The 14,937-nt window shown below is 37.3% G+C and overlaps 2 protein-coding genes across 3 annotated transcripts; one reads left to right on the forward strand and one right to left on the reverse strand.

Annotated features, from left to right (window-relative positions):
- Window positions 1–417: 417 nt before the first annotated feature.
- LOC149423156 (uncharacterized) lies at window positions 418–6,187 on the forward strand. Of its 2 annotated transcripts, XM_089632885.1 has the most exons (3): window positions 418–689; window positions 2,037–2,948; window positions 5,357–6,187. In XM_089632885.1, the coding sequence occupies exons 2-3, from the start codon at window positions 2,842–2,844 to the stop codon at window positions 5,625–5,627; spliced, it is 378 nt and encodes a 125-aa protein (XP_089489011.1). In that variant the 5' UTR covers window positions 418–689; window positions 2,037–2,841; the 3' UTR covers window positions 5,628–6,187. The 2 variants fall into 2 exon arrangements, with proteins under 2 accessions (XP_089489011.1, XP_089489012.1); XM_089632886.1 differs by lacking the exon at window positions 2,037–2,948.
- Window positions 6,188–12,550: 6,363 nt separating this feature from the next.
- LOC149423157 (uncharacterized) lies at window positions 12,551–13,198 on the reverse strand. Its single transcript, XM_089633059.1, has one exon. The coding sequence runs from the start codon at window positions 13,196–13,198 to the stop codon at window positions 12,551–12,553; it is 648 nt and encodes a 215-aa protein (XP_089489185.1).
- Between the last annotated feature and the right edge of the window lie 1,739 nt (window positions 13,199–14,937).

Here is a 14,937-nt window from a genome sequence, read left to right on the forward strand (position 1 = left end):
CCAGTCGGGCCTCATCATCATCGGGAGTGGTCCAGTCGGCGTCCTCATCACCATCATTGGATTGATCAAGCGAGCCTCATCACGACGCTCGCATGCACAGCAAATCAGGTTGTAGCCTTCCTTTCATTGTCCTTTCAAATTCCATTTAAAAAAGCTAAAAATCTGTGTAGATGCCACATTATTTCGTATTGATTATATCGAATTATATTCGGGTGTTCATAATCAGATGCTTTCAAAATAGCATAAAATTGTTGGTGATAATAATTTTTATTGTTGTATTCTGCCGAATAACTTTGCTTTGCTTACCTACATATCTAGCCACGCGTTTGCAAGCTTTGTCCTTGCATGCCATAGTATTTTGATTGGTTTCTTTATAATCCATAGTATTATTTTGTTTACGTCAAAACGTCAAGCTGCCGTTTCGAGTTGTGTATGTTTTAAATCAGGTTATTGTGTTATTCGTTTCTAAAAAATGGAACTCGACAAGTTGGTTAAACAGCGCGGGGTGTTGAAAGGTTCATTAACGAGATTTGAAACCTATTTAAGCAACGAAAATGATATTAGGCCCAGCGTATTGTCGTCGAGATTAGATGCCATCAAACCTTCTCTGATGGAATTCTCCAAAATTCAGCTGGAGATTGATTTATTGAATAAATCAGAAGATCATGACGCGAGGGATAATTTTGAAGGTACATATTTTAATTTAATTGCATTAGGACAGGAAATATTATCAAAATTTAAGAAGATTGAAAATGTCCCGATTACATCTGTGAATTTACCACCAATATCAATACCAATTTTTTCAGGTTATAGTCATAAATGGTTGACTTTTAAAAACTCGTTCATTGCCCTAATTCATGATAACAGTAAATTAAATCATGTTCAGAAATTTCATTACCTTATTAGTTATGTGTCCGGAGACGCACTTGATTTGATTAGTTCTCTAGAAATAACCGGGGATAATTATACTGCAGCCTGGACGATGCTTATTTCAAGATACGAAAATGTCAGACTTATTGCAAATAGACATCTGAATTTCTTATTTAATGTTACACCGTTAAAACGACAGAATCATCATGAATTGCGAAATTTAATTGATCAAGCAAACATTCATTTGAGAGCTTTACATAATTTAAAGCTTCCAACAGAACATTGGGACACATTAATTATACATATTCTAACCTCAAAGTTAGATAATCACACACGTAGCCTGTGGGAATCCATGGAGTGCGATAAAGTTTATCCTACGTTCGAGCAGTTTAGCAATTTTATTTCACAAAGGTCACAGATCCTGGAAACTATCCAAGGTGATAATGGTGGAATGCAACAGAAAGAGGAACCAGTTGCAACAAAACCAAAGTTTTTTAATTTTAAGGAAAGGAATTCTACGAACAAGGTTACGTTAGCGTCAAGCAACGTTAATTGTATGCTGTGTAATGACAGCCATTTCATTTATTCTTGTAAAATATTTGTTAACAAAGCACCAGCGGCACGAAGAAAGTTCGTTTCAGAGAGCAATTTATGTTATAACTGCCTAAAACCGGGGCACCCTTCAAAGGTGTGCAGGTGGAAGGAAAAATGCAGTGTTTGTGATCGAAAACATCACACTCTGTTACATATCAATACTGATAATGTACAAGCGGGTACTTCAACTGGCAAGGGTCAGTCGGAGGCACCAGTGAATTTAGCGTGTCATAGCGACATGAACGGGCGAGAAATTTTACTATCTACCGTAATAGTAAAAATAGAAGACACGTACGGTGGAACACACAAAATACGCGCACTTTTGGATTCAGGTTCAATGTCTAATTTTATTACAAAGGATACTTGTAAGAGATTAAATTTGCATTGTACAAAATTGAACATACCTGTTTCAGGTTTGCATAATAATTTAATTCATGTAAAGGAAACAGTTGACATTAAATTTAAATCATTATGTTCTCAATACGAGGATGAAATATCTTGTTTGGTATTAGATGAGATTTCTTGCAATCTTCCACAGACCGTGATTAACCCAAAAATGTTGAACATTCCAGACGGTGTCCGGTTAGCTGATCCGCAGTTTTACCAGCCAGCTTCTATTGATATGCTGATCGGAGCAGAGGTTTTCTGGCAGGTGCTTCGTACGGATCAGATACAGTTAGGAAAGGGTAAACCTACATTGCATCGAACGGAGCTAGGCTGGATAATATCAGGAGCTGTACAGAGTCGTCATAATACGAGGCCAGTTAAAGTTTGTCATATTTCATTAAATTCTTTGCAGAACCAAATAGAAAGGTTTTGGAAGGTTGAAGAAACCGAAAATAGTAAGCATCACTCTCTGGAAGATAGTGAATGTGAAAGGATTTTCGAAGGCACGCATAAACGCGATGCAAACGGTAGATTTGTAGTCAACTTACCGTTTAAATCTAACCTATCTCAATTAGGAGATTCATTTAGTATTGCTAAAGGTAGATTAGCGTCAATGGGAAGGAAATTCTTAAGACAACCTAGTTTAAAGGAACAATACTCGGAATTTATTGATGAGTATCTTGCGTTAGGTCACATGACTGAATGTGAACCTCCAAAACGCGATGAAATTACTTATTATTTACCACATCACGCTGTATTTAAAGAAGCAAGCACAACTACTAAAATTCGTGTTGTTTTTGACGGGTCGGCTAAACCCGCTCGAGGGATTTCTTTGAATCGCGCTCTAATGATTGGGCCCACCATTCAAAATGATATATTTTGTCACTTGGTATTTTTCAGAAAACATCAATATGCAGTCACCGCAGATATTGCAAAGATGTACCGCCAAATTAATATCAACCCAGAACACAGAAATTACCAACGTATATTATGGAAAAGGGATGCGGAGGATTGTTTGAAACATTATACGCTAAACACGGTGACATATGGTTTGGCTCCTTCGCCTTATTTAGCAATACGTTGTCTACACCAGCTAGGTAATGACGTTTCATTTACTCATCCATTAGCTAGTAAATCCCTTAAGGAAAATTTTTATGTAGATGATTTTCTTTCTGGTAGTGATTCCATTGATACTTGTCACGTGCTTAAATCCCAAATCATTAATGCGCTTGCTACAGCAGGCATGGAGATTAGAAAATGGAGGTCTAATGCACCCTCAATTAATGATTCTAAAGATAATTTGGAATTATTGCCAAATGAATCCAATGAAGCTAAGATTCTAGGATTAATATGGGACACCAAACTTGATGAGTTTACTTATCAGGTAGAAAACATAGACTCAAAGTTAGAAGTAACAAAACGTCAAGTTTTATCATTAATTTCAAAAGTTTTTGACCCTTTAGGACTGGTAGGCCCAGTAATCATTGTCGGTAAGATAATTATGCAAAGATTGTGGAAGCTAAAAACATCCTGGGATGACAAGCTACCCAATGACCTTTTATTGTCCTGGCAGACTTACACGCTGAGTCTCAGTAGAGCAAATCATATTCGTGTACCGAGGAAAATTTTCTGCTTCAATAAAAAATCTTTTAGCTTACACGGTTTTTGCGATGCATCTCAAGTTGCATATGGCGCTTGTCTGTATTTAAGATCTACCGATGAACACGGCATTCACCAATCACAGCTAATATGCGCTAAATCTCGTGTAGCCCCACTAAAAAATTTATCGTTACCACGTCTTGAGTTATGTGGAGCACAATTATTAGTTAAATTAATGAAGCGGGTGACGGCAGCTCTCCAAGTAACTGTTGACACCACTTTGTGGTGTGATTCGTCAATAACATTGGCTTGGATTGCAGGAGAACCGTACCGTTGGACTACTTTTGTTGCTAACCGCGTATCAGAAATACAACGTGAAGGTGATGGCGTTATATGGCGTCACATTTGTTCAACTGAAAACCCAGCTGACATAATTTCCAGAGGAATAACATCTCAGCAGTTGAAATCATCTTCATTATGGTGGTCAGGACCACCATGGCTCACGTCCGACGAGGATAAGTGGCCACGTTCTACATTTGATACTCCCACGGAGTTGCCAGAAACGGCGAGGATAGTTTTAGTTACTAGTAGTCCTGTCGATTGGGAAATATTTAATAATTATTCTTCATTAAGACGACTGAGGCGCGTAGTTGCTTATATGTTACGTTTCATACATAACTGTTCTAAACGAAAACCGATGCGGGTCGACGAGCTTTCTGTAATCGAACTGGAACATGCCATGCATGTAATGATTTTGAACGCTCAGCGATTCGCATTTCGTGATGAAATAGCTTCTTTAAGTAATGGAAGATTTGTATCTAGGCGGAGCAAGGTAAAGGCACTAAATCCTTTTATGCAGGATGGGTTATTGTGTGTTGGAGGTCGACTATCACAATCTGATATTACCTCGGTCTCTCAAAAACATCCAATTTTGTTACCACAAAATCATAAGTTGACTGACTTAATAATAACCCATCTGCATTATGAGAATTTGCATTTAGGATGTAATGCTCTGCTCGCATTACTGCGTTTACGGTTTTGGCCAATATTTGGTAAAAACGCAGTGAAGCGAGCACTGCATAAATGTATTGTATGTTTCCGAGTCCGTCCGCGCGAGTGTCGCCAGCTCATGGGCGACCTTCCTGCTGACCGATTCCGAATCCAAAGACCATTTTATGTAACCGGCATAGATTATGCAGGTCCAATTTTAATTAAGTCTGGTTTAACCAGAAATGCTAAGAGTGTAAAATCTTACATATGTTTATTTATTTGTTTTTCAACGAAGGCAATTCACTTAGAATTAGTGACTAATTTAACTTCAATGGCATTTATGAATGCATTGAAAAGATTTATAGCTAGGAGGGGTAAACCCTCACGACTCTTTAGTGATAATGGAACTAACTTTACAGGTAGTTATAGGGAACTTACTGAACTATTTGATTTTTTGAAGGCATCTGATAAGGATATCCATAATTTTTTAGCCCAGCAGAATATTAGCTGGAGTTTCTTGCCTCCCCGCTCACCGCATCACGGTGGACTTTGGGAAAGTGCAGTTAAAATGACTAAGTTACATTTAAAAAAGGCAATGCGGTCAACTGTTTTGACATACGAAGGCATGAATACCATACTAATACAGATTGAGGCTTGTTTAAATTCCCGTCCTCTGACTCCATTATCATAATAATAATAATAATAATAATTGGATAATTTGTATAGCGCCGTTTTTGTGAAAAATCACCTCAAGGGCGCCATCAGATCCAAATGATTTAAACGCACTCACTCCTTCACACTTCCTTATTGGCGACAACCTGTTAGCATTGCCTGAGCTTGATATCCATCATCTGCCTACAAACAGGCTTAATATTTACCAAAAGATGTCTACCGTTGTTCAATCTTTTTGGCACAGATGGAGCCGGGAATACCTAGCAGAATTGCAGAACCGAGTCAAATGGCAAGAAGGACGTCAACGCAGTTTACAGCCTGGTGACATGGTCATCATCAAAGACAACCAACTACCTCCGCAGTACTGGAGGATGGCGCGAGTGACGGAGATCCACCCTGGTCAAGACGGACGCGTCCGCGTCGTCTCCTTGAGGACGGCCAGAGGTGTCACCAAAAGAGCCGTGACACAGCTCTGTCTACTTCCCATGGAGGATCCTTCCTCCAACCTGGATTAAGAACCAATTACAACACTAAAGGTGATGTTATGTGTGAATCAAAATGCCGTCAGGCTCAACAGTGCCAAGTGATAAGATATTTTCTCATAAGTGGGTGCAGCGCACCAGAAGTTTCTACGTTATTAGACTTTTATTTTTTAATGTCAAGTCTGACATAGGGTTATATACGTTGTTATAAGTTTTTTGTTATTATTTTGATATCCATGTATTGAATATTGTTTATTTTTGTATGTGAACCTGTTGGGTAAATTCTGAGTACCAATGTTGCAATCTCTTCCTACATTATTTTATGAAAAACGACTATTCCTTAATACTCGTTTTGGGGCGGGAATATGTTAAGATTTCAGGTACTGAAATATTAATATTGGTGCTTGTCACCCTAATGATGTGGCAACATTTATTTTGTGTTAGCGATTGCCGGGGCAATTTCGTATTGCCACGGATTTAATTTTTCTTCTCTTGTTACCATCCGTCTTGGGCGGGTCGTTTTGGCAAAACGGCGGAGCTGCCAGGTTTTCACTTACATGTGGGTTATAAAACCGCGGAGAGAGATAGCATTATTGGGCTCACCGTACATGAGCTGCCCTACGGGTCTTTTTTATTGTTAAAATAAAGAACCATTATTCAAGAGCTGGAGTTATTATTGAAGAGTTACTCCAGTCATACTTCCATGGAATCTGGTGACTCACCACGCCGGATTGCTCTGTCAGGAGAGTGAAGTTAAGATCCTGAACAATGATTGAAAATGACGCTACACAGAAACCCATCCCACGAATTGAAGCATAGGGAATTCGCCTTAAATTGGAAAAACTGGAAACGGCATTTATGATCGTATTTTGGAATGCTATTTTGGACAGATTAAATAAAGTGAGTGCTCAGATTCAGAACTCATCTGTTGATGTACTGACGGTATCTGATATTTATGGATCTCTTCTCGAATTTACAATAGCAGAGCGAGAAAACGTGCAAAAATTTTTTCGAAAAAAGTGCAATTGAAATGAGCGCACTTAAGCAATATCAGGGCGACAAGAGTAAGAGGAACCCTAAGAGAAAAAACTTCATAGATGAAGCATCAAATGAGGAAATTGAAACAACCTCCAGAGACTCTTTCAGAGTCAACACCTTTTTGGTAATTCTGGACAGACTGAGACCTGAATTAGAGAGAAGACATGGTGCATATGTAATATTTAAAGATAATTTTTCATTTTTAACAAGAATGAGTGAACTTTCAACACAAAGAGTCTCAGAAAAAGCTCAGTCTCTTGTGCAATATTACTGTAATGATTTAGAAGACGAATTAGTTCAGGAATGTGTACACTTTTGTAGTCACATTTCCTCCAATAAGACGGCAGAGAAACCTGAATCAACATCATTACTGAATCTTTTTAAGTTTTTGAGGAAACAATCTCTGTGTAATGTTTATCCAAACTTGGATATAGCTCTCCGCATTGCACTTTGCACCCCGGCCACAAATTGTTCTGGAGAAAGGAGTTTTTCCTGTTTAACCACTGGAAAGAAATCGGTCCGTTTTTGGACCGATTTTATTTTTCTAGGTTTGAAATCGGTCCATTTTTGGACCGATTTTCCTACCATTCGTTGAGCAGCTTGGGTGTAATAGCTGCCACTTGTAAGCGTACCCCACACAAAAGACTTATTGATAAGTTTTTCCGGTTCGGGTTCTGAGGTTTGCTTCCATGTGGTGTCACACATATTACATTGAAAAAAAAAAATAGAATGAAACCCAGTACGCAATTCTTTCACCAATTCAATTTTGGAGAACGTGCATTTCAAGTAATGCTGTGACATAGCGAACGCCCACTTCAGGACGTGCTGAATGTCCACAATTCTATTGCCTTTTATTGAATGTTCATTATCATCACTGTACGCCATCACCTCTTTAATAAGATTATGGTTTTCTAAATCGGGGTCCAGAGCAGTTTACATCTATCGTGGCCGCTGTTTCGATTGTGGTATTTGGCTGGTCGGATATACTCGTAGATGGAAATGTAGCTTCAACACGCAACAGTTTTGAACAGCTTTTATACGTTTTCACTCCACGTTCCCCAGACGTAATGTTCGAGGATGGGATTTCTCCACAAAAATTAATTTTAGGGGTCTCGTCATTCGAACACTTGTTTTCTTTATTTCCGCGCCAGTTTTTGTGGGAACTAAAAGATATAATATAAAGGCATTAAAGGAGTATAATTTTTGAGCAACATTAAATATGAATCACCCTATACCAAACGAGCGACATGGGTCATAAAATAACAAGCGTGATGGTTAGTTAGTTAGGTAGGTACCGAGAAAATATTTAAAAAATAATAAAATATTTTGAAATAATTTCATAATACTTACCTGTATTCCGATTCGCCGTGCTGACGTTTCATCCCGTTCGCACTTAGTCTTGGATTCACTCTTTTCCCGGAATACTGATGATTCTTATAAAGGGCACGCCTCATTTTTATGGAATAACAATGCTGTACAAAATCGAAAAAAGTCACTTCAAACCGCGGCAGACAATGACTGTTGAATGAATGAATGAGAGAATGTGAATTGGCGGGCGTCTAGCTAGTGATAGTTACAGATTTAAGAAAGTTCTAAATAATTACAACCGCTCTCACTATAATTATTATACAGTTAATTTTGCCTTTTTTACTGCGTGCCAAAACCGCAAATGTTCCTTGCGACGAGTAATACTGGAACATTCGTAAAAAAGCAAAACGAACATTCTATCAGAATAACAAATCAAGCCGCGCAAATTGACATTTTTACTACAAATTTACTGACCACTTTAACACCGTAGGAATGGGCTAATAGCGTGCACGTGAAACATATGGCTCGCACATATGTTTGTCTCCTTCTAACACGGATTCGGGCATTTCGGCTGGCGGTGCCCGCATAAAATAATTACTTTTGTTAATTTAATTACTTGGTTATTATAAGTGATAGAACAGTGAAATTTTCGTTCGCTATAAACTCATTACGAGTATTATTTTTCGGTACTAAAATAAATAAAATATTATCTGTAGTTTTCAAATGTGGCTGAAAAATAGATTGTATGGGAATTGTCACATCTGTTTCACCTTAATATTAAATATATGTGTGACATCCGTACCCAGATTTATCACATGTGATCCATGAAATTTCAACACATATATTGTGACAAAACTTATTTATTTATTTATTTATTTATTTGGAAAAGTTGACAGCAAATCTGTAATTATATAATGATACAATAATAATATTATTAATTATGCCAATTATGAACTTTCCACTGATGAATAGTTAATGGTGTTACAATGGTGTACAATGGCATAGAGATGTTCTCTTAAATTAATTTCTTGTTTAGTTAGGAAATATTAAAATAAAGGAGGGTGGGGGGAGGAGGGGGAAATATAGGATAAGGATTAAGAGGCAAAGGACGGGAATATATAGGAATTGAACTAGTTTGAGTTTTGTTGATTATTGAGTTTTTGTTTTATGTCGCGTAAAGTCGAGTTAAATATGTCAATATGGTTATAATTTAAGTTAAAAAAGTGTGTGGATCTGTAGATAAATGAGTTTTGTTTGGAATTTGTCTTACAATGAGGGAGATTAAAAGTAAGCGACTGTCTGCTGTTGCGATTGGGAACATGGAATAATAGGCGTTGAAGAAGATCAGGACTATCGATTAAATTGTGTGTAATTTTGAATAACATTACCAAATCTGCTACATTTCTTCGGAAAGTTAACGTCTGTATATTGAAGAACTTTGCAGAGTCTTCATTACTGATATGAGATCGAAAAGAGTGGAAATTAAGGTACCTTAAAAATCTATTTTGAACACTTTCAATTCTATTTTTATGTATTGCATAGCCTGGGTTCCACACTTGTGATGCGTATTCAAGGATACTACGAGCGTATGAGAAATACAGTGTTTTGAAAGTAGCAATGTCTTTGAATTGTTTACAGGAACGGATTATGAAACCCAGCATAGAAGATGCGTTAGTGACTATGTGGTCAATATGTTTATTGAAATTCAGTTTACTATCAAGTATAACCCCAAGGTCCTTAATTTCTGATTTGGTAGATAAAGGTTGATGATTAATTGAGTATTCGTGTATAAATATGTTTTTGTTTCTAGTAAAGCGTACGATGAAGCATTTGGATATATTTAATTCCAGACAATGGGCATTAACATACGCGTTTAAACGTTGTAAATCCTTTTGCAGCTTGTGACAGTCTTCGATTGATTTTATAGGTGAGAAGATTTTCATGTCATCTGCATATAGGATGGTCTGCGAGTGTAAAAAGCAGTGACCAATATCATTGATATAGATATTAAATAGTAACGGTCCTAACAGGCTGCCTTGAGGAACTCCCGATGTTACAGCAACAGAGTCGGATTTAAATCCAGCAACCACTACTATTTGACTACGGTTGGAGATATAAGAAGAGAGCCAACGATAAAGATTGCCGTGAATACCAATCTTTAAAAGCTTGTTCAACAAGGTTGAATGATCGACCTTGTCAAACGCCTTACTATAGTCGGTATAGACAGTGTCCACTTGTATTCTGTTATCCAAATTATCCTGCAGGTACTCTGTGAAGGTTAAAAGATTTGTGGTTGTAGATTTACCACTAATGAAACCGTGTTGGGTCGTATTCAGGCTGGGCTTAAGAGCAGAATATAGTTGGTCATAGACTATTTTTTCAAAAATTTTGTTAAATATACAAAGTTTGGAGATTGGCCTGTAGTTTTTAACGTCTGTTTTTTTGCCATTTTTGAAAATAGGAGACACATAAGCAGATTTCCATATAACAGGGACAGTGCAATCGGTTAGGGAACGATTGAAAATTAAAGAAAGGGGTAAGGCTAGATTGTGTGCACATTGTTTGATAAAGATTGAAGGTATTTCGTCAGGACCGGCACCTTTGCGAATATCAATTTCCTTAAGGTATTTTAAGACGATTTCTCGTGTCACCTCAATATTGCTTATATTGGATGTATGGTTCCCGACGTCAGTTGGATCAAGGGTAAGTGGATCGGAGGGTTTACTGAAAACTGAACTGAAATATTTTGAAAATAAATTTGCAATTTCCGTTCCATTATTGGCTTTCAGCTCTCCAAAATACATACATTTTGGGACACCTTGGGATGCGTTAGAAGATTTGACGTGGCTCCAGAAGTTTTTAGGGTTTGAGGAAATATTGTTTTCAATATTACTCAAGAAACGGGCTTTGCTTTTCCGACATAAGTCTTTGTGCCGTTTACGAAGCAGGGAAAATGCGTCATAGTCAGCCTGGTTCTTGTGTTTTTTATATTTGCTAAAGTATTTTGATTTTTCCTTAGTTACCTTAATAAGGGCAGCACTGTACCAAGGAGGATATTTCGAGTTCCACGAAAGTTTATGAGGAATATGAAGATTTATGAGGTATTTCAAAAACGTATAGAAACCGTCAAGCGCTGGTTCTATTTGAGAGGTAGAAAAAATGGAAGCCCAGTCAGCTTGTTCAAGGGCGAAATTAATTGAATCGTAGTCTCCACGATTATATAGAAAAACTTTTCTTTTCGCATTTGTCAATGAAGGAGTTTCCTGAAATGGCACACTAATGGATAGAGCTTTATGATGTTCATCTTCGGGAACTAGCGGGTCGTCATTAGATTCGACGGAGATTAGTAGATTTGACAGAATCAGATCTAGGATATGGCCGCTTGAGTTTAGTTCACCGTTATATTGAGAGAGGTTCAGAAAATGCATACAGTCTACGAAGTAATTACTAACGTGAGTAGAGTAATTACTAGCTGCATAGTGAGCAGATGGCGTAGTTTGGATCCATGAAATTTCAGGAAGATTAAAGTCACCTAAGATAATAAAAGAATCATTGGGGTTATTTGATACTACGTCTGATAACATGTTCAGGAAATTTTCGATTAAATATTGATGTTGAGTCCCTCCGGGGATGTACACGCAACATATATGGACCAAACTGTGAGGTGTAGTATTGGTGCGAATGGTGACCCAAATGTCTTCAGCACAAGAAGTCCATTCTGGTCTGGCGACGCTGATCAGCTCCTGTTTAATAGCTATCACTACACCACCGCCAAGACGCTGACCGGTGGAAGCGTAATCGCGGTCTCTACGATATACATAGTATCGAGGATCGAAAAGTTCTTCGTCTCTGATACCTTTGGTGAGCCATGATTCTGTGAGGGCAATTAAATCGTAATCGTTTGAAAAGGTATTTTGAAGGATCGTCGTAGTCTTGGTACGAAGACCTCTACAGTTCTGGTGATATATTGCTAAAGACATGGGGAGTATTCGAATAAATATTAGTGAGTAGGCGGTAAGTTATACATATAAATGATAACTTCAATAAGTGAGTTCGGTTATAGTGGTCATGCAGTTTTACTAAGTAAGTACATCTAACACAATAATTTCTTGGTATGGGTGCATAAAGTAGTTTAAAATAATAATGGTATAAAAATCTTGTAATACGCATCTCTGGCTCGGCTAGTGATAATATTATTCTGATGTTGATATAATTAGATGGAGGTAGATATCCATATTTGAGGTAAGAGCGGTTAATAATACTATTCAGTTTATATTTGAGTGAAATATTTGTTGACAAATGAGTATACGGTAATTTGCTTACCACGGCGGAGAATATAATTAGTGTGTGTGAGACCGCGATTGTCCGTCGAGTAGGTCTGATTGTCGGGAGTGCAGGGGGTCGCCAACATGCGGTAAAATGTATTCCAGGTTGGTTCTTGAGAAGTGTTGACTGATTTAGAAAAGAATTAGAAAGTTTGTGGGAGAGGGTGAAATGGTAGAGGGAGGGTGAGTGTAATAGGAGTGGATAAAAGGAGGGGGGAAATGTATGGGGAGACACATGAGTATATGAAAAATCCATTTTACGACGCGAAGAGAATGCAGATCGACTCAGGCTATTTTCTTTAGGTCCTCTTCCTTGAAAATTGGTATGGGAGGCGAAGTGGGATTTTTTCTCACAAATATCCTGGTGTTTTTTATCCACGTGAACTGGAATCCCTTCTCCTTGGCAATACCCTTGGCCCGAAAAAGGAGGTTTTTGTTAGAACTAGTCAGATGGTCGTTGACATAGATTTTTCTATCGTCACCAGGGTAATTCAGGTCCTTCGTGCTTATTCCTTTCCTTCGTCGAATTTCGGTGATGAATTCATTTTTACGCGAGCGGGTGGTAAATTTAACAATTATTGGTTTGATTAATTTGGAATGAAGTGGGTCTTTCGCCGAGACTCTGGTGGCGAACTCAATTTCGTTAGTTTTAAAGTTGTGTAAGCCAAGTTTGTTTGCCATCTCTGATAGAATGTTTGGAATGTTTTCATTGTTATCTTGAGGTATTCCTTTTATTTCGACATTCTGTAGTCTCATCCATTGCTCCCTTTTGTTGGAATCTTCTTGTATTTGTTTGATGGTCGATTTAAGGGAGGAAACTTCTTGTTCCAAAAAGTCTACTTTGCTCATTGACTGTTCGAAAGCTTGGAATCTATTGGAAAAGTCATCCAATTTTGAGTTGTTGAAGTCCACAGATTTTTTCAGTTCTGACATGTCTTCCTTGACTTGCTTATTAAGTGTTTTGAGAGAGGCAAGTTCAGAAGATATTTTTTTTATTTCTACCATTACATCTTCTATTGGGTTGGTTGACGTAGCGGATGATTGGAGTGAAGTTTTGCATGCAGTGCAGCGCCAGCTTCTTCTTTTCTCGTTATTAGCCTTTCTGAATGTAGTTTCAGATGTTCCTCCGCATTCGTAATGAAACTGCTTACTGCAGGAGTAACACGTGATGCCGTCGGTAATAGTTAGTTGGCACTTAGAACAGTTCATGTTGAAAAGGTTGGGCACCTCTGGATTGTCGGGCACCGGCGATGAAGTGGATATATAGCTGAGTATGTATGTCTGTCAGAGCACGCACGGCACTGCACTGCCTCTAGTAGGTAGTATTAAATATGGCTACGCGGAACTGCACCTTACTGGACTTTATAATATTGGTTTCACAGCAAATTAACATCAACACTGTAGAGATTATATAAGAGTCAATTTTATGTGAGTTCACTGAAAAATTTTGCGAGGTTCAATGATACAATTTGATGTTTTAACTGTAGGAAAGCAATTATTTTAAGAGAGCGAAAAATGACGTGTGTGTGACACTGTAATCTGTTATATTATGTGGTGGCTTACCACGTGGTGGGATAGATTGCACACTGCAACCCTCGTGACCGTTATATTCCCAATTTAATTATAAAATAATTTAGTATTAATTTAATACTTAATTATCCAATCATTAAATTAGGATATAACACACATTATATACATTGATGTATTATCAATCAAGGCAATGTTATTTTCAGTTTTATTATTCATGCTTTCTTTTATTACACTGTATAAAAGACTGACTGTCATATCAAGTGTCTAGTCTGGTGGTACAAAATTCAAAAAACTTATCATAAAATATAATTTACTTGTAATTTACTGCTTTATGAGTGCAAGGGATAAAGGATTGTATTCAGATGTAAAATGATTAAATCTTAATTAGACACAATAGTTCCCATTACAATACTACTTATTAAGGACGGGCTGTTTCACAAAATTTGAACAATTCATTAAATATCAAAGTTGAAGTTCTGTGAAGGTTCTATTCATGTTCTATTATTATATCATTATTGATCAGTTGCTTCACAAAACTGAAATAGTAACAGCACAGAACTTGAAAATCACTTGATGAATTGTTCAAATTCTGCGAAACAACCCGTCCTTAGTTTATCGATACAAGAGTGAAAATCTGCAGTCACAGACAACTGACTTATTCAAGTTTTAGAAAGAATCTGGCAGCGCATCGAGACCGCTTGCAACCCGAGTGCACTTTTGAGCATTCGGTGAGGTTTGGAAATCTTCATAAATCCAAATGCACATCTCCTGGCGGTTTGTACTAACATTACAATACTGAATAAAGAAAATTATTTTACTGCCACAAGCGTCACAGTATCATCAACTTAAATGCATATCATCCAATGTAAGTTACAATGTATTTACATATTATTATCAGACTATTTCAAACGACCTGAAGGTGATTAATTATTTTAATTAAATGTCACGCCATATTCTTTATTTATAGTATAAATAACTTGTGTAATATCTATAAAATAAATGTATGTACTACTTTCTAATACTGAAATTTCTTCTAAACTAGGTATCATTTAAAAGCCCATCAGGGCGTTTGAATTAATAAATAAACCTTTTTTTCTGTAACCACTGTCGTCATTAAAACTTTTATAGGTTTACTTGTATGT

This window comes from Hesperophylax consimilis, chromosome 6 (genome assembly GCF_061612785.1).
Source record: "Hesperophylax consimilis isolate HC1 chromosome 6, BYU_Hcon_1.0, whole genome shotgun sequence".
Lineage (NCBI taxonomy): Eukaryota > Metazoa > Arthropoda > Insecta > Trichoptera > Limnephilidae > Hesperophylax > Hesperophylax consimilis.